The sequence below is a fragment of the Hippichthys cyanospilos genome, chromosome 11, assembly GCF_059441005.1.
Source record: "Hippichthys cyanospilos isolate Australia breed blue-spotted pipefish chromosome 11, RoL_Hcya_1.0, whole genome shotgun sequence".
Taxonomy (NCBI): Eukaryota; Metazoa; Chordata; class Actinopteri; order Syngnathiformes; family Syngnathidae; genus Hippichthys; species Hippichthys cyanospilos.
This window is the reverse complement of record NC_142379.1, coordinates 21,094,551-21,115,536: the sequence shown is the minus strand read 5'-3', so window position 1 is coordinate 21,115,536 and position 20,986 is coordinate 21,094,551. Positions and strand designations below refer to the sequence as shown.

General features: G+C 37.5%; 2 protein-coding genes across 5 annotated transcripts in view; one reads left to right on the top strand and one right to left on the bottom strand.

The window, feature by feature from the left end:
• Window positions 1-20,986, top strand: part of kirrel3b (kirre like nephrin family adhesion molecule 3b) — a 248,650-nt gene that overhangs the window by 202,502 nt on the left and 25,162 nt on the right. For all 4 annotated transcript variants that reach the window (XM_088427897.1, XM_088427896.1, XM_088427895.1 and 1 more), the window contains exons 8-10: window positions 12,600-12,748; window positions 12,841-12,968; window positions 17,244-17,370. In XM_088427897.1, coding sequence (XP_088284023.1) covers window positions 12,600-12,748; window positions 12,841-12,968; window positions 17,244-17,370 — 404 coding nt within the window. The remainder of the gene's footprint in view (window positions 1-12,599; window positions 12,749-12,840; window positions 12,969-17,243; window positions 17,371-20,986) is intronic.
• LOC148416332 (uncharacterized) lies at window positions 13,832-14,947 on the bottom strand. Its single transcript, XM_088427898.1, has 2 exons — window positions 14,616-14,947; window positions 13,832-14,545 (listed from the first exon to the last, which is right to left on the bottom strand). The coding sequence occupies exons 1-2, from the start codon at window positions 14,683-14,685 to the stop codon at window positions 14,037-14,039; spliced, it is 579 nt and encodes a 192-aa protein (XP_088284024.1). The 5' UTR covers window positions 14,686-14,947; the 3' UTR covers window positions 13,832-14,036.

Genomic DNA, 20,986 nt, shown 5'->3' with positions numbered 1-20,986 from the left:
CTGTAGTAGAATCTCCAGCAAAAACGCCAGTCGAAAAAAACAAACAATATGGTAACTCGTTTTTAAGTTTTCCAACTAAAAACTCATCAAACTCATTGCCCTCACATTAAAACTCTCATTGAAAATTACATTTAATAATTTGTTTAATAAGCAGAATTCCTTATTCCCAGGATATAGTCAACCTTTGACCTTTAGAGTTCTGTATTCAAAAACAGCATAAAAACTGGAGAACATTTTTGTGCTAGCGTGAGCCTCATTTAGCATGTTTGGACATTCACTAAATGGCTCTGTGCTATTCTCGTCATGTCATATTCTGAGGGTGTTTCCTTTGGCCTTTAATCAAAATCCAATCAGACTGATTTTGAGCTCCGTGGTGGAGGCCATCAAATTTTAGCCATAAATACATTTTTACATCGTTTGTTTAATGCATACTTAACACTTTTGCTAACTCTAAATATTAATGATGTAGCATTATCTTCACACTATTAAAATGGAGTTAGCGCATTTCTCCGAGTACAAGTCGAGTTTTTTATCATAACTCAAAACAGACCACTTTTCTCCACATATCTGTGTTTGAATAACATTACCATATTTTCCGCACTATAAGGTGCACCTAAAAGCCTTAATTTTTTTTAAAAGCTGATGGTGCGCCTTTTTATCAGATGCGCCTTATATGCGGATCAATATTGAGACGTTTTAAACTATGTCATTAATTGAGGGTGCGCCTTATAGTGCGGAAAATACGGTAACTCGAATTCACAAATAGCTCTTTCGTAAAAGACTGCGTAAATGACTTTGTTGTCAATGAAGCTGTGTGGATAATTTGTTTGGTGGACTTTGACACATAATATAAATGAAAAGCCTTCACTCTTGGGTTGACTCTCAACCCTTGGACGCAAAGACAAAAATCAGCCGTATGGATGTCATCAGGTAGGGGGGGTGGTTGACGGGGGGACCTTGCACGCTCTGATCTCGCCACTTCGTCTCTTGCGTAAAGAAAGCTTGGGAGAATATCCCGAGAAAGATGATTAGTAAATCATGTGACTATACATAGAAGAGTAACAAGTATGTTTGAAGAGATGACAAGGAGGAAAAAGAGCATGTTCGAGAGCCATGATCTATGTAACCACGAAAGGCAGGGGTAGACTTATCATAACATTTATGTAGAATTCAATTAAATTAGTGTAAAAAAAAAGGGGGGGGTTGACTTATAAGCGAGGTCAACGTGTTCTCTGAAAAAAACGGTAATTAATTTGGAAAGGTTTTTATTCAAATCTCTTCAAATTTCCTGGCAAATAATGACCTTAGGAGGATGACCCTTATTGCTTTTTTCTTGTCATACAGTATGTACTGTGTACAAGGAAAGGTGTAATTAGGGGTGTAATTATAAGAATTAAATTCAATCAATATCTCTCTCATACGTCAACATCAATTCAATAGTGTGTATATATATATATATATATATATATATATATATATATATATATATATATATATATATATATATATATATATACAGTGATCCCTCCTACTTTGCTGTCTCAGTACTTCGTGGGTTTTTCCAGGAAAAATATTTCAAAATAAAAAATAATTTAAAAAAATAAGCATAAATGGAAAAAAATTGGAAGAAAAGCAAAAAAGTACATTATACAGTTTTGTATTCATCAAATAACTAAGTAATATCAGTTGATAACTATTTTAAGAATTCTTCAAGCATTAGAGTTAGTGACGTTTGTTATCTTATTTTGAAATGCATGCTTTAAATTTGTCGGGTCGTGTTGTATTTCTGTTTCCTGTTATACATTCTCTGTGCGTCATTCGGCTCGTGACGTAGTGAATGACAACGTAAGCTCATATTTATAGTTTATTATCATTCATGTTGATATTGCACGCTACTGCCTATGTTTAATAAGCGATTTTAGTTTATTTTAGTTCATTCTGTGTTCGTTTTGGTTTGAGGTTGCACTTTATAGTTAGTAGTTGTTGTTGGTTGTTGCTAACCCGCTAATGTCGGCTAAAAAACCAGTAAAAGCAGTAAAAGCTCACATTAAACTCTAAACCTCATACTCTGCACTGCACTATTCACTTTATCCAAGCACCTTAATTATACTTGCACTAGACTCCAACGATTCACACTATTCTGTTTACACTGTTAACAAGCACCTTAAGTATACTTCTGTACTGGACTTATGTGTATCCTTGTGTATTTTATTTCTCATATTTTATATCTCGACTTGAGGATACTGCTGGAAATGTGAATTTCCCTACGGGGATGAATAAAGTATCTATCTATCTATTTATCTATCTATCTATCTATTTAAGTTTGGCAAGTGTTTATATGTTAGTTTACTGACTTTAACATTGTTGTTAATTTATTATTCAACAGATACTACAAGATACACCATACATGAGCCAAAATAAATGTGAAGTTCAACGTGATGACTTGCGTACTCTTTCACCGGAGTCTTGGTGCAGATAACCAATCCTGAGAACAAATTTTCAACAAACTAAGTAATATTAGTTATTTAATGAATATACAATAATGTTAATAAGGATAATGCAATGATAAATAATAGGAGAAATGAAAAAAAATACGCAAAAAAATACAAAAAAAAAAAAGATTGTTTATGGTTGCTACGGCTATATTGGGGCGTACATAGAAATCTAGGAACTGATACCTTACTTCGCGGGTTTCAGACTTCACGAGGGGTTGACACCCCCTTTTAACAGCGAAGTAGGGGGATCACTGTATATATATATATATATATATATATATATATATATATATATATATATATATATATATATATATATATATATATATATACACACACACACAGTGTTCCCAGTGTTGTCTTTTCCATGGAAACCATGTCAAAATGGCTCATTGAGTGTAAAGGTTTAAGTGTCAGTTTAAATTAAAGTACAAAATATATTACCTTATTTCTCAGAGGGCAAGTCAAGTTTATCTTCCTCATTTTCAACCACCATATTAGGGGGGTTGACATATAATGGCAAAATAGGAAAGGACTGCTTGACTTGCTTCCTTCATTCCTTGGACTTGTGCTTGAACAAGTCGTCTAAATCGACTGTCAACAACTGTTCGTTTTTTTTTTTTTTTTACAGCATTTTTACAGGTTACAGCTTAGTCTATTAAAAAAAAAAAAAACTGCATCAAAGTGCCTGAAAAAAAAAGACAATTCTTATTCTAACATTTAATAAATAGTTTCATTGGACTCCAACGTTTTCTTAGCATTCCGTATTTTTATTGTCTTACATTATGTTCAGTTGTTTTAGTTAATGTTAATGTTGCCACCTCTCAACGCATTGATATCACCGCTGTATCTGGCTTTTTTTGACCAACACAACAACATTTAATAATATCCTGACAGACTAAAGACTTTGCATACTTCAAGGTTAGGGACAGTCTCCCTCACTGCTAGAAGCCCTCCTTGAAGGTCTGGTGCTTCGATTATCTGCAGCTCATATAAGCACTTCACCATTCTGTGCACTATTGGCGTTTAGAGGTGGATGGTTGAGTGGGGATTTTGGGGGCCCATAATGCACGCCTGAAAGCCTTTGACTTGTGAGAACCCCCCCACAAATTTAACCTCTAGAGAGCAATATCACTAGAGGAGGGCAGGAAGCTTATCAAGCAGTGTGGTGCTATTATTCAGTGCTAATACACTCTGTCTACCCCAGATCAGATAAAGCACAAGGACAGGGTAGCGTTTAGATAAACTGCCTATTTGCCATCCCTGGGAGAGCCATCCATTCCCAGTGTGCGGTGCACCACTTTGCAACCCTTCATTTACCAGACACTTGAAGCAAGAGTCCCACATACTGCCAACAGTAGGCAAAAGCCATGATGGTTTCTGAAGACCATGAACACCACTTAGGGACCTCACACAATTCTAACTTTAAGAATTAAGACCTAAACAAAAAAATGGTAATGAAGTCCTGCAAATTTGGTCATTCAACAGGTCAGTTGAGTGTTTTTTTTTTTTTTGCCAAATGTGTCTTGTATTCTATTTTTTGTTCCATGTCAATATGAACCATACAATTCAGATGTCTAAGTTTTTTTCAAAAACCGAGGCATTCTGTTCACATTATACTGTAAGTCGTATTTGTTTTTTATGTGAACAATGAATTATGATTTAGCCCAATACAATTTAATTGGGCATATTGCTCTGCAATGTGACCACAGCAGCATCATACAGACTTCAGTACATTATAGCTAAAGAGACAAAGTACAATAATGCATTTTCCAACATCCCTTACCTGTTACGTTAAAGGGGCAGAGATTTATCGCACATTCAAATGATGATATTAATGTTTACACCACAATCCAATTTCCCTGATAACAAGTTTGCTAGAATCATAAAATTACAGTGGCCTATAAGCATAGTGCCACATATATTGCTGCCCATACTGAGAGGCAAGAGGAAGCTCATGGCAGAGGGAACTATTTTATTTGTTCCTTTGCTCCCCAAAGGGGGTTCAAGAATGAATGAAATGGGCCCCTATCATTTATATGCAGAAGAGGGTTTACCTCATTTAATCACTAACTAGAATACTAGAGTAGATATCAATTGAAGTTCACAGAATTTCTTTTATCTAAAGCAGTGGTCACCAACATGGTGCCCGCGGGCACCAGGTAGCCACCAAAGATCACATGAGTAGCCCACAGGCCTGTTCTGCAAATAAGCTTACAAGAGATAGAACATGGGTGACTTGCGATGAAATTTATAAAAAAAAATACATGTACAGTGGGCCCTCGGTTTATGAGATTAATCTGTTCCGCGGTTGGGATCGTAACGCAAATTTGTCGTACGACGGGCAATCCAAACCTATGTTAAATAGCTAATGCGTGTAAAAACCCAGGTAAAAACATCAAAATTGTATATACATCTTAAAAATTGGTATCAAAATAATATAGTAAATGCTACATATATATAATATACATGTATACAATTAAATAACATCATAAAGAAAAAATATGTAAAGGATTTATTTACTTTTGAGTGATGTGACTTGAGCTTCTTTTGGCCATAATCCCTAGCGAGGGTAGCTAGCCTAGGCTAGCTTAGCCTTCTTCATATTTCTTGATTATCTCCAGCTTTGTTTCCATATAAATCATCTTCTTATTTCTCTCATTAACATCACTAGCAATCATGGGACCCATCGCTAACCAATTCAAGTTTGAATTGAGCACTAATATGCACTAAAAATATGTTTTTGTAAGCACTCACAGGAGATCAAGTCTTTAGGCAGTCATCATTTTGACTCTTCTTAGTGACACGAATAGACGTATGAGCGCGGACAAATCCAACATGTCGGTCACGCATGCACACTGACGTCTGTTAGATGTGTCGTAAACCCAAAGAAATGTATAGAGGGGGCAAAGAAAACGTTGCAGTCCACGTCCGAACATGAAAAAAATGCAATGCAGGGACATTGTAGACCAGGCGTCCACTGTATTACATTACATATTACACTTGATTTACATATTTACTACAGCTGTTCCTTAATTATTGTGAAAAGTCATTAACATGAGCGTAGCCTTCACACAAACTGGTAGCCCTGCATATTACTCAGTTCCAAAGAAGTAGCTCCCACTTTAAAAAAGCTTAGTGACCCCTGACTGAGAGTGCAGTCTCAACGAACAGGTTTAATTCCCTGGGGGAAATTTTGACCCAACTTGGTCTTTTTAATGTCCTTGATGTATAATATCAAAGAAAAAGCATACAAAAAAAACACTAGGAGGCTAAAATATTGCATAGATTGTCTAAAGATGACAACTTGACACTATGCCATGCTGCTGTCCTGTCTAAATGCTTACAAACAGGAGGTGAAGAGATATACCCGATAGGTGTCAAATTTAGCCCACGTCGAGCTCATTTACTACCATTCAAAATTGGAAATATTGTCAATTTTGGACATATTGAAAACCCATTGTTTTATCATGCATTTCCTCTGATTTTTGGATTAATCCTCTCAAGGGCAACTCGGAAACAGGGCACAACAGAAATTTGTGTGCTGACACCACAAAACCACCGGGTGTCGCTAGTGGCTAACATGATATTTGCAAGCCTTTCAATGACTTCAATGATTGTCTTAGCCTGGACTACCATCATGCCAAAGTCTTAAAAAGGCATAACACTCTAAATATGGCATAATAAATATTCCTATTTAAATTTCATAAATGTATAAGTAAACAGCGGAGTTACTTTTGCTATCATTACATTTTTACAATTTGTCTACATAAAGGTAAGTTCTCCCCCCAAAATGTAGACATGTATGAATAGGACAGTCATAATATTCATACTCATAATTATGACATCATAAATATTCCTATTTCAATTTCATATGTATGGATAGGGCTGATGCCACTGAACATTTCGAGGGGTAGAAAGTAAATATATATTTATATTTTACCATGTTGTGACCCTTTCAAAGTCAGGACTAAGGTGACAATAAGGGCAGGCAAGTGAAAAATCCCCGGAATACTCAGGGGTCAATTTTAGACATTTTTATACATACAGCACATTGAATTATAAAGCACACAAAGCTATAAGGTGCATTACTGCACATTAATGGAAACAAACCACTACAGCAAATGAGTCAAAACTGTTCAACTGTGCACTCGATTCTAAGGCACACTCGATTTCGAGAAAATTAATTTAAGTGTATTTTACAGTAAAAAAAACCTAAAACAAAACAAGCAAAAAAAAAAAAAAACATGTATATCAGCCAAACGGGTCTTTTTTTGTCTTGTCAATTTGAGGTATACTTCAGAAAATAATAAGTGTAAATATTATGTATCTCAAAAATATACTAAATAGGGATGTAACTTTGCAAAGAAATGTCAAAGGGAGACTGAACAGTAGAAAAGAAAAAAAAATGTAAGCAACATTATATCTGTGATAATCACAAAAGATGATTTACTTTCCATTCTTCAATGAGTATTATCTTGAGCCATTTTTATGACAATGGTGATAAAGATAATGGCAATTGCATAATTACTTGTGAAACAATAATGACAGTGATGGGAACAATCATGACGATGGCATAATTAGTGGTGACACCAATATTATCAATCACATTGCAAATTACTACTGAGTGAGGAGTGTGGAGATTATTGTGAAAACAGTAATACCTAAATATCTGTTCGGTATTTACCTTGGAGCCTTCAAAGGTTTGTCTTACAAGGTGTACAGTCTTTTTTAACATGGTCAAATCTGAAATGATTACAGCATCTTATATACGTTTCTCAGTGCTTTGAGAACTCAGAGGCAAATCTACGGTTGAATTAGCTCTCTATTGGTAAGCCGAATTTTTTCTCAAAGTTGAGTTGAGGGTAGAACTTGTAATCTTACCTAACTCTTGGACCTTGATGTGAAGTGTGCTTTAGTCTAATATCAGGCTTGGTTGACCTTGACACTAATTTCTCAGAACAGTTATGACAATATTATGGTTGTAGCTGCTGGAAGAAAAAAAAAAGCCTTATTGAATGAGTTTGGTGTGGAAAAATTCAGTTCCTCGCCCTTTTGAAATTCACTGTAGACAAGTGGTGATCTAAAAGTAATGTACTGAGTGACTTTTATATGGGGCAGGCAAGTATGTCTATATTCATTTCACACATTCAGCTTGTTTTCTTCACAAGACTCCAGGCATGCCACTGTTTTGTCATTCATCATTTTAAATATGACATTGATATATAGAAAAAGGGAAATAGAATAGCAGCCTGTTTATCTCACAACCCAGTACAAATGAATAGTGTTGGGCAAGTTACTTCAAAACTGTAATGTATGATGTATTCGTGTTACTCTCATTTAAAAGTAATTAGTTACATTGCAATATAACTGTATTTTAAATGCAAGGCATTTTTTTTGTATTTCAAACAAGTAGGAAAAAGTAAACATGAACACACAAATAAAAGAACACAAATATATAGTTGAAAAGGAGACATCATCAAAATGAGTAAAAAAGGAAAACACAAGTCCTGTCCCCATGTCAGAAAAGGAGCGGGAAGAAGTCAAACCTAATTAAACTACTATTGCATTTATTTTACTCTCACCAACATACCTAGAAATATGGATTTGCCAGTCTTAATGTAGCTCATAACACATCCAGTGGAAGGTTGGCTTGAGCCTAAAAAAGTACTAACCAATCTATGTTGTATTGGAAATCTTTAAAGACAATATACAAAATCCTTTTATGTATTTTAATCTTTTTATTACTTTGCTTCACAGGTTAGTGATGCATTGTTTATACTTTAGGCATAAACAGTGCATTCCACAATCCTGATATTAATATTCAAATTCAATTTCACTTGGCAAGGTTTGGGACAGAAATTTCAAAAATAGATGGTTTCGATGGTGCTAACGTTAGCAGCTACCCTACATCATTGTTATTGTGTTTAACGTACTGATTAAGGTGAGTTTTTGTATGCTTCTTCTTGATACACATTCATGGTTACACTATTGCAGATTCGCTACATTGCGGATTATTTTTCCATTACGCGGATTTCCGACTTTGTAGATATTTTTTTCATTACATATGTACATTGTAAGAGACATATATCAGCCCTTAGCTGCTTCCCTTGTGTCTTGTGTTGAACTTTTGCAATGGCTCCCAAGTGTGCTGCTCCCGTGAAGGCTTTAACTGAGCCCAAACGCTAACGAAAAATGATGACAATTGCTGAGAAGGTGATACTTCTCAATATGTTGAAGAATGGAAGGTTATGCTGGTGTGGCCCGCTATTTGGGAGTAAACGAATCACCGTTCGCTACATTAAGATGTACAAGGCAAACATTAGGAAGACGGCTGCCATCACCTTTGGCAATTCAGCGAAACCATTTGGTACGGCTCATAATAAACCATCATCAACATGGAAGCTGCTTTCGCAATCTGAATTGCCGAAGAAACCCTTTCTTTTGAAGTCTCGCGCAGCTGCGGTCATATTAGTAGCGGCCTGGACGTTGAATTAAAATCTAATCTGTACATGATCAAAGATGATTACAGTGGAGAGTTTACACTTGAAATACCATTTTATTCTAGAAGAAATCTAAGACATTCCCAATGGTGTCTGCTTCTCTGTCTCTGCCTCCTGCCTGTGCATTGACAAAGACGTGTGCCTGGGTGCGTTTCATGAGTTACACATTACATCCCTGTGGAGTTTTAATCTACTCCGCCCCAACTCCAGTCCCACAAGGACATTCGTGTCAGTCATGAAGCGCACCCACAGCAAAAGGCGCACACACACACATACATGCACACTGTCGAGGCAGAGATAAAGACAAAGTACGGAACAGACATTCACCAGATGCATATGACAATAAAACTTGTAACGGCCGCATGTCCATCTTGTATACGTATTGTCCATATTCAACTTGTCGTCTGTTGCTGCCACACTCTTCTCTGCTATTAGTAGGTACTAATAACAGACAGTAGACTATTGTCCTCCAATCTTGCGGTGTTTTTAGCAAATTTGGGGATCCCCCCACCCCCACCATTTTCAGGTTAAAAATGCATTGTAAATCATTGTGATACTCTTATTTGTACTGAGTAAAATATTACTATTTTTTTATCTGTAATGCATTATACTACCGTGTTACGGCAAAAAGTAATGCATTACAGTAATTACATTACTTTTGAAGGTAACAACTAAGTAACATTCAGTGCAGCAGACCACATAAGTGTGTGAATGGGGAATGGCGGAAACAATAGCAGTCTTAATTGCAATGAGGGAATGTCTGATACCAATGGAGTTGAAATCGTTTTAGTAAAACAACACATTGGGAAGTGAAAAATCAAAATAATCCAAAGAAGAGTATGCAAATAAAGAGTTTTGTTGACACTTTGGTGCATATGCTGTTCTACGCAGCAGGCAAGGGACCTCATTTTCTTTGTTTGCCACATTCTCCAATCTCAAGTGCCTTCTTGTTTATGGCTGAAAAAAAGACCTTGTTTCATCATCAAAGGTTGGAAACTGGATTGCCTCCCAGCTGGCTCTGCTACCTATATAATTACAATGAACTAATTCCTAACATGCCTTTCTTCAATCTTGTCTTTTATCAATATATTTTATAATTTTCACATTTGGTTGCACGGTGTAAGGTTTTATTACCTGGATGAAGCCAAATCAACTATACTTAATTGGGTCATTTTACTTTTTCCTTCAACTCCTGTGTATTGGCATTTTCACTAAACTGGCCTTGTAATCACATAACTTGCTCGAACAGAAGGCCATAACATTATCAAATATAAATATATTTTTATTTTAAACCTCTCAAAATGTTCAGACACGTGCGCGCAGACAGACACATACACAAACAGTGGACCCCCAGTTTACAACAACCCCGCCTTACGTTTTTTTCACCTTACGATGTGGCCCACGACATGTTTTTGTCCCCTCTTTGGACCATTTCTTTCGCCTTACGACACATCCAAAATGCCAGTCAGTGTGCGTGACACATCCAACATGGCAGCCAGTGTGTGTTCATACGTCTATATACTCGCATCATGGCTTATGTCACTACAATGCTGGGCTGCTATTGGTTGGCGTCACGACTCCCTAAGATAATGGTCTACTATTGGTTGGCATCACGAAGTCACATAGATGGCTGCCAAAAGATTTGATCTCGTACGATCGCTTACAAAAAAATATATTTTAGTGCATTTTAGTGCTAAATTCAAACTTGAATTGGATAGCCATGGGTCCCAAGATTGCTAGTGGTGTTAAAGAGAGAAGTAAGAAGATGATTTACATGGAAACAAAGCTGGAGATAGTCAAGAAATACGAAGAAAGCTAAGTTAGCCTAGCATAGGCTAGGCTACCTTCGCTAGGGAGTATGGCCATAACAAGTTTGTCACGACGCTCAAAGTTAAATAAATCCTTTATTTATGATGTTATTTAATTGTATACATGTATATTATATATTTTTATACCATTTTTTAATATGTCTATACAATTTTGATGCTTTTTACCTGGAATTTTACATGCATTAGCGCATTAGGCGAACATAACATACGGCGAATTCGCATTACGTTCCCAACCGCAGAACAGATTAATCTCGTAAACCGGGGGCCCACTCTCTCTCTCTCTCTCTCTCTCTCTCTCTCATATATATATATATATATATATATATATATATATATATATATATATATATATATATATTTGTATGGGTGTAAAAGCGGGAGTTGGGGCGGGAGTAAGTATTTTGTAACTTGTGCCGTGTCAGTCATGAAATGCACACAGCGCAAACGTACACACATTGTCGAGGTAGAAGCACAGTGAGGAGCAGATGTTCACCAGACCGTTGGAAATCTCTTACCTAGTTTTCTTTTATAATAAAATTGTATTTCAAGTGTAAACTCTCCATTGTTATTATGTTTGATCATGCACAGATTTGACTTTAATCCAACATCCCGGCCGCTGCTAATATAACCACTTAATATAACCACACAAGACTTCAAAGGAAAAGGGTAACTGTTCACTTACTGTACAGTGTATAAGTTTAATCATATATGATTTAAGTAAATATGTGTACTGCAGTAGTTCCACATCCAAGGAAGGCCCGTGGCAAGTGCATAATCGTAACCTCGTATGCCTGGCATGCAAGAAACCGTCATGGATGTCTCTCTGCAATACACCCTTTTATTTTCCCCCCCAAAAAATGCAAAAGACCGAGGGCACAAAAATCATGTGAGGAAATGTGAGGAAAAAAAAAACTTTAACAGCTATTCAATGCTGCAGATTTTGCAGACATGAATATGCAGATAAAATGTTATGCACTGCATTAAATAAAACACTTTCCTGCAACAAAATAAAAGCTTTCCTGCAACATTTAGTTATTCGATTGAAGCCGTTTGTCAACTACAAGACCCACAGTGCATAGTAAGAACTTTGCATTTTGGGAGTCATGCTAAGCCACTCATGAAGTCATTGAAAGCATGCAAATGTCATAAGTTGTCCACTAGCGCTCCCAGGTGGTTTTTGGGTCTCAACAAAATCAAAACAAAAAAGTTTAATGCATCCTGTTCGTGAGTTGCCATTGAAAATATTAATGCAAAAATCGGGAGGAATGCTTGATAAAACATCAGGTTTTCAATATGTCCAAAAATAATTAAATACAATTTTCAATATTTAATGGCAGTAAATGAGCCCGACATGGGCTAAATTTGACATCTGGAAGGTATACCGCTTGACCTCCTGTTTGCAAGCATACAGAAGGAATAGCAGCATGGCATATTGAAAGTTGTCATATTTTGATTATCCAACTTGCACATAACGGTAGTCAAACATCACAGATGGTTGCACTGTCAATTCTTCACTTTGTTATGTTCTCAGATTTTTTTTTTTTTGTACTTTCTGAGGCACTTCGTGCCTGGCTTAGATGGAAAATGCTTTGCTGGTTTTTCCCTGTCAGGTACCACGTCATAGCATTCCCAGCTCAGAAAAACCTTCTCTTATTTGTTCAAAGGAAGAGAAATATTCAGTTCAACAGTGGTGAAAGAAAAAAAATGCCTTCCTCCCTTTTCTTTGCTCCATTTTTCCCATTCCCAATCGCTTTTTCAAATCCTTTTACTAGGTGGGCCAAAGGAGGAAGTATAATAAAGGAGGTCTCCGGGGACACGTATGAGGTGATTGTGGACCATTCCTTCTTCATTGAGCCAGTTTCCTGCGCAGTTACAAACCAACTCGGCACCACCAACATTAGCCGTAATGTTGATGTCTACTGTGAGTGTTAGCCTGAGAAAATGTCTTTCTCTTAGTGCGCTGTTGTTTCTCACTATACTTGATCATGCTGTCCATGATATTTGTCTTAATAGTTGGGCCTCGGATGGCAGCGGAGCCTCACTCCTTGCAGGTTGACCTTGGGTCTGATGCCGTTTTCAACTGTGCTTGGACTGGAAATCCCTCCCTTACCATAGTTTGGATGAAGAGGGGCTCTGGAGTGGTTAGTTTATATTTATTTATTTATTTATTTATCTATTTATTTATTTATTTATCTTTAATTTCCACAAGTCAAGCACATTCTATTTGGCGGATGTTGAGATGAACAACCTCCAGCGGACACAGACAATGTGTTTGATATTGACCAAAAACCTTTTCCCATCTCACCATTTCAACAAAGCAATCAAGTAAAATACCGTATTTTCAGGGCTATAAGTGGGGACTTTTTCCTCATGATTTGAGTAATGCGCTTTATAGTCTTGTGTGGCGTACTATTTTTTTTTTTTTTGCTATCCATCAGGAGACAATCCATCAGTCAATCAAATGTGTGTCAATTTATGGAACAATTATGAAATAGAACTGAAAAGATGTGAATCAATAGCTGTGCTTATAAAAAGCTTAAAAAGAGTTTTAAACATCCATTCATTCTAGAGCCGCTTATCCTCACAGGGGTCGCAGGCTTGCTGGCACCTATCTCAGCTGGCTTCGGGCAGTAGGTGGGGGACACCCTAAACTGGTTGCCAGCCAATCGCAGGGCACACAGAGCCGTACAACCATTCACACACTCAATCACACCTAAGGACAATTTAGTGTGTCCAATTCACCTGCCATGCATGTTTTTGGAGTGTGGGAGGAAACCGAAGGGCCCGGAGAGAACCCATGCGGGCTCGGGGAGAACATGCAAACTCCACACAGGAAGGCCAGAGCCAGGTGGATTTGAACCGGGACCTTTGAACTGTGAGGCGGACATGCTATGTACTGCACCACCGCCCTAGTTTTAAACATATATTATTAAAAAAACAAAACAAAAAAAAACAAAGAAAAACATATACAGTATTGTGGCGAGGCGAAGAAACCACACGTTGCTGTGCTAGTGGAGATCTTTACTCTTCGCATGCCATCACAAAACTGATACAACAAAGTCCAAAACAGCAAAGACAAAGCCAACAGGTTCAAAGCATCAAAGGATCATAGCAACATGCCTACTGGGTGAGAGACATGGTCCTAGTGTCCGCCACACAGCTCCCCCCCGAACACCCAGAAAGGCATAACGGAAAACCCCACAGGGTATTCACCAGTCTGGCACCCTGAGACTCAGTCTGGTCCTGGGCGGTGTATGTGACACCAGGGCCCCAGGTGCGACAGGAGTAAGGGTGAGACGCTCAGCGTGAAAACCATGAGGTAGCGTTGGCAAAGGGATGTTCTGAAGTTCCACAGGAGCCGGAGTGGCAGTGCTGACCCGCATGCTGGCAGGCACAGTGCGCTTCCGAGGGACGGCCGGTCGTGGCTGCGTCCCGGTCTGTGCCTGGGCATGAACCTGCTGCGGCACCAACACCAGCTGACCCGCTCCGATGTATACTCGGACCATACCTGCGGGCATGGTGAATCGGAGGGGCGGCTGAATGATGGTGGCTGGAGGCCTACTGCTGAGGCCGGACGGACATCGGTAGTAGATGAGGCCGCCCGGCTGGAAGATCCCGGTCGACGGCCAGGGACTCCGAAATTGGACTGCACAGCCGTTCTCACCAGCGCCCGTACCAGCCTGTTGCTGGCTGGCTCGATCCCTGGTGCGCCAAGGGACTGGGCGACGGGTGAGAAGACCCTTGTCGGGGTGCTGGCTGGCTGACGTGGTACCAGCTTGCTGCATTACCTGACGTATAGTAGGCTGGTGGAGGAATGTCACGATGTGGGACGTCTGCGGTGATTCCTCGCTGAAACATTCTGACGTCCGGGGTCACCCATGTGGCGAGACTACATCTCCAACAGCCTGACGAAACTTTCTAACGTCTGGGATAATAATATGGCAAGATGACCCATCCGGGGTCACCCATTCAAACGTCCGGGGTCACCAATGTGGCGAGGCGAAGTAACCACACGTTGCTGTGCTAGTGGAGATCTTTACTCTTCGCATGCCATCACAAAACTGATACAACAAAGTCCAAAACAGCAAAGACAAAGCCAACAGGTTCAAAGCATCAAAGGATCATAGCAACATGCCTACTGGGTGAGAGACATGGTCCTAGTGTCCGCCACAGTATCATTAAAAAAATTATAAAAAATATGTCAAAATTAAATAAGATCTTGTATACAAATTGACATGTGATGTGTACATTTGATATACAATTTACACTATAAATGACTACAGTGATCCCTCCTACTTCGCGGTCTCAGATATCGCGGTCTCAGTACTTCGCGGGTTTTTCCAGGAAAAATTAAAAACATTTCAAAATATTTTTTTTTTTAAACAATGCGCAAAAATTGAAAAAAAGCAAAAAAGTACATTATGGAGTACTGTATTCATCAAATAACTAAGTAATATTAGTTAATAACTATGTTAAGAATTCTTCAAGCGTTTGTGATGTGTTTTATCTTATTTTGAAATGCATGCTTTCAATTTGTCGGTTCGCGTTGCATTTCCGTTTCCTGTTTTACGCTCTCTGTGCGTCATTCGGCTCGTTACGGTGACTTAGTGAATGACAACGTAAGCTCATATTTATAGTTTATTATCATTTATGTTGATAACGCACGCTACTGCCTAAGTTTAGTAAACAATGAGTGTTTATTCTGTTTATGTGTTTGTTTGTGTAGAGGTTGCACTTTATAGTTAGTCGTTGTTGTTAGTTGTTGCCAACCGGCTATTGTCGGCTAAAAATACAGTAAATTCATAGATTAAAGTTTGGCAAGTGTTTATATGTTAATTGAGAGACTTTAACATTGTTGTTGATTTATTATTCAACAGATACTACATGATACACCATACATGAGCCCAAATAAATGTGAAGTTCAACGTGATGACTTGCGTACTCTTTCACCGGAGTCTTGGTGCAGATAACCAATCCTGAGAACAAATTCTCAACAAACTAAGTAATATTAGTTATTAAATGAATATACAATAATGTTAATAAGGATAGTGTAATGTTAAATAATAAGAGAAAGGAAATAAAATATGCGAAAAATACAAAAAAAACCAAAAACAAAGGATTGTTTTATGGTTACTGCGGCTATATTGGGGCGGACATAGAAATCTAGGAGTTGATACCCTACCTCGTGAGTTTCAGACTTTGCGGGGGGTTGACACCCCCCATTAACCACGAAGTAGGGGGATCACTGTATTTATATATTCATGATGTATGATACATATATGAATTATGTGCAATATGTTTCACTAAAATAATCTATCAATTAAACAAAGAGAAAAGAAGATGCTGTGGAAGTATTGATTTTGTGTTTAAACTGCAACTTACATGCAGTATTCTGTTGGTGTTATGTTGAAAATATACATACATCCATTGATTTTCTATAAATATCTTGGGACTAAACATCCAGGCAAGTTCAGTCTGTTAAAGAGAGGATGTCGCTATTGACAGGCAATTAACAAAGAACAAAAAAAACTCTATGTCATAATTTTTTTTTAAATATCTGATTTTATGACCTGAGGCTTATAGTCCAGTGCGGCTCAGAATGCTATAATTTTATTTTCTTTTTTCTCATTTGTTGCTGCTTCGGTTTATAGTCCAGTGTGGCTTATAGCCGGGAAAATACGGTGTGTGTCACTTATAAGAAGCTGAGTTTGTTAGTAACATCATCAAATTCAATGTAGCTTGCATTTTGAACTTTTTCAAACAATGTATTCTGTCTGTGGATAGAAAATGTGTCATCTGTCATGTCCATCATGGAAAAAAAAAAAAAGCCTTGCTCACAATTTTTCGGAAACAACCAGACAAAATACTGTATGTACTTTGTGTACAAGCTATGCAAGTCAATTCTCCATAATGTTTCACAAAAAAGGTCACATGAAAAGTACATGTACATGTTAATGTGCAACAAAATCAGTTATCTATTGTTGACTTCATACATAATATCTTCCAAAAATTAAAATAAAATTCAAAGGACATAACCTGAGGGGTATTAGAGGTCCCACTGTGTCCAATTGTTGCCCGTGGCATCATTTTGTCAAGGAACCTGAGCTCATTAGTCAAGACTCTTTGGTGACCGCTATTAACATCCTGCTCTCAGCTTTGATCCCCGCACTTTCCAACTCGTTTCACCGCTCTTTCTCAGCATGGAAGAGTAATGTAAACCCCTTTATTCCACTGAGCTTAGGCGCCAAATTGGATTTTAATAATTGAGAAGCAGTCCCCTTTATAGTATCCAGTAGTCCACATGTTGCAATGCTTTCTTTCCCTTTTGTAATTTTCCTTTATTACTATTTCATATTTGAAGGTGTTTTCTATTGACATAGCTTTTTATTTATAGATGTATCTCATATTTTTTGCAGGTTCTTAGCAATGAAAACCTTCTCACACTGAAATCAGTTCGTCAGGAGGATGCTGGAAAGTATGTTTGTCGTGCTGTTGTGCCAAGAGTTGGCGCAGGGGAGAAGGAAGTTGCCCTCACTGTGAATGGTAAGCTATTTACAGTATTTGGACATAAGTCATTCACAAGAAAGGTGGCATAAAGTTGTTGAATACACATCCATACTCAAATTTGAATCTCAAGGTTTAACTCAACTGCAAAAGAGATAGCTATTTGTCACAGAAGTTAATTTGATATGGTCCAATTTGACCAGAAAAGCAAATTGCAAGTCTTTTGATTTGGAAAGTGAAATTCCTTGGCGTACTGGAATGATATTGACCAGAGGTGGGCAACTTACATTTTTTTTTTGGTTGTCTGACGTTCGTCATTCGTCAGAGCCCCACCCCCTTGCAATTAGCAATCATGTCCATTGAATGGTATTGTCATGCTTTACATAAACCTCAAATGGTGGCTGTTGGTTCTCTTTATAACTGCCTGCCAATCAACAATAGAAGATGGTTTCATGTCTTGTCTAAATTTATCTAAATTTCATTCGTCCCATACACTACAAGTAAAACAAAGTATTGCTGAGGTTGACTTGACAAAAAAAAAACTCTTATAACGGAATTAAAAAAAAAAAACTTCTACCTTGCATTTCCTGGCCAAGCCAGTCAGAGAAAGAAAGCAAACTTTGTTCTGAATATTGGTTACTTGAAAGAGTGAACGCCTTGCAGTGGAAACACATCCCAGAATGCTCTTATCAGCAATAAACCTGAAACCAGTACTAAGGAAGGGAGCGACTACAAACATCATCCTTGGGTCACCTGGCTTTTTCCGAGGCACTGTCTGGTAAGAGACCTGGCAACCCTCAAACAAATGACTATTAGTGCTGCTTAATAATCTGGGAACAGTGCACTGTGGCACTGAATCATGTGTGTCTCTTATTTGTCAGATGCTCCATGCAAAAGCAGTCTAAGACAATAAAATTGGGGGGAAATTATGCCACTGCAAAAACAAGGTTTTTTTTAGTCTTGCAACATTATGTGTTCTTAACACTGACTATGTAACATTGTACATTTTGAAAGCCAACAAAACTGTTTGCCTGTAAGAAACTATATGCTGATTTGCAAATGAAAATACATCAAGAAGAAAGTGGGATGTGCAAGGATTTTCCTTTGCAAAAGCCAGACGTCAACTTTGCATATCACAAGGAATGGGCGAACAGAATTCTCCCTGTAGCACCAGATCAAAACCAGTACTTTCTATGAACCGTCATGAATGCGGATGGAACTGAAAGCAGAAGAGGCGTCACGCAAAGTCATGACTAATTCCATTGTTTTCACTTCATTAAAATCAACTAGCAAGCTCTTTTCTATAGCCTCAATAAGTAAACAGAATACATGATGAGAAGGAGAAGGCAGATGGATTGTTTTAATTAGGATTACAATGGAGCACAACTTCATGTGTCCTCGGGAACAAGACGACAAGAAGCAGATATTTTTATGTTGTCTTTGTCAAGCGAGATCTGAATGCCTTGTCTTCTTTTCTTTTAAGCTCTGCAGTGTTTACCTCTGCCTTTCCAGAATTGGTATTTGACATTTAAAAGCCTCCCACATTATTTTTTTTCCATCTTGAAAATTGGCATTAATTTCTCAAACCAGATGAGTCATTTTTAGTTAGCTCTAGAGGTTAATTTGATTGTCCAACATATAAAGATGTAAACGGCTTACTTGTGTAAACACACACACAGTGGTAGTTTTGGCATTGAGGATAAGGACAAACTTCTCTAATCATATGATTGACCTTCGGTGAATACTTTCACAAACCCTATTATTCATATTGATATGTGTATAAAATCAAAAGTGTAAATACTGTTATCTCAACGTGTTGGATACATAGAGTATGTCAACATTGGTAACAGTAAGCCAAATTTGATTGTCTCATGTGCCAGGTAGCTGAGCGCGTTGCTCCTTGTATGACAATTAAGTTGGGTGAGCTTCATATACATTCAGAGTGAAACTGAAAATACAAACGAAATCAGTATTAGCCTTTGCTAACAAAATAAAAGCGTCACAAATGACTTCTGAGGAAATGAATTGGCATAGATGCTAACGTTAGCTAACGATTAGCGATGTTAAAGGAGCACGTTAAATTAAACATTAAACATAGAGATTTTAATATTTTAAAGTTTTTATTTTTGAATTTTTAAAGTCTTAAGTCTCTCACTGTCTGATAAAGAGGAAAACAGCATTTTTTGTTTGTTTTGTTATAGTAATCTCAACAATAAATCAACAAACATACTTTACTTTTGATTTCTGAACTACTATACCACAGGAGTCAAACTCTAGGCTAAATCTGGCGCGCCATGTCAGTTTATGTGGCCCTCAAAAACAAATCATGCACATTTCCAAGACCCTTGTTAAAGTGAGTTAAAAAATGTGAACTTGTCAGGTACTATAATACATTAAAAAGTTGAGATTTTGCAATATTTGTTTTGTTTTGTTACAGTAACCTAAACAATAAACCAATAAACTGTCGTGCATTACTTCTGATTTCAAAACTTTTAAGCCATCAATTTCTTTCGTACTGCAATATTATGAGAAGACTTAAAATTGACTTGGTTTCCTCATCATATTGGCCCAATGAGAGAGATTGTAGCTACAAAATGGCTCACGACAAAAATCAGTTTGACACCCCTGATTTAGTGGAATAGACAGCAATGAGAGAAATAAAATGTTATCTACCATGTAATTTTGATGCACACAAAACATTTGTGTGTCATATACCGCATTTTCCGCACTATAAGGCACACCCTCAATTAATGACATATTTTGAAACTTTTTTCCATATATAAGGCGCACTGGATTATAAAGTGCACCCTCAATTAATGACATATTTTAAAACCTTTTCAATCACAATATAGTAAGACTCAAAGTAATAACAATAATAACTCAAATAATTACTCTAAACTCTCAAAAGCATAATAACTCAATGTCAATATGACCAACCTTGTTCAACTGTAAACACACAAAAGAAACAGGTAAAGCTTACTTTATCAGTTCATTCCCCATCTACCAATCCCCATCTAAATATCGATCCATGTATAAGGTGCACCTGATTATAAGGCGCACCATCGGCTTTTTAAAAAAAATTAAGGCTTTTAGGTGCATCTTATAGTGCGGAAAATATGGTATATGTGACATTTTTTCAAAACTTCATGGGCATACCACAGCCACAATACCACTACGGTAACCACAGTCTATGGTGTAACAGTCAAAGTTATGTGGCACATTCAAATGTTACTTTATTGTGTGTTTTCTGTGCAGTGATCCTCCAAGCCTTAAAGGCTTCATTGAAATTGCATGTGTCATTATGTCTGTCTTACTTTGCCGTGGCACTCTGTGTTGCCTTACACGGTGGCAAATTGCATAGACACAAGAATTGCTGCTTTTCCCTGGGGAGGACTATAATTTAATTATAATCAAACAGCTAGCAGGGGAGGCAGTTTGCATATAAGTCACTAATGGATACATATTACTTACTCCTCACATTCAATCACAAAGAATTTGCGCTTCACCACCTCAAATGAGGTTATATGGTGGAAGACTGTACACATTCATGTACAGTGTATGTGATTATTTAGATCAAATGTTTACTGTAGTGTACTACTGTACATTTAGTTTCAACTGAATAGGAATTCACTGTTCTTGGTCATAATCTAAATGT

Coding starts and splice junctions, on each gene's coding strand:
- LOC148416332 (XM_088427898.1), bottom strand. CDS start 14,685: ATGTTTCAGCGAGGAATCACCGCAGACGTCCCACATCGTGACATTCCT. Junction 14,546..14,615: donor ACCAGCCTACTATACGTCAG/GTAATGCAGCAA, acceptor CCCGTCGCCCAG/TCCCTTGGCGCACCAGGGAT.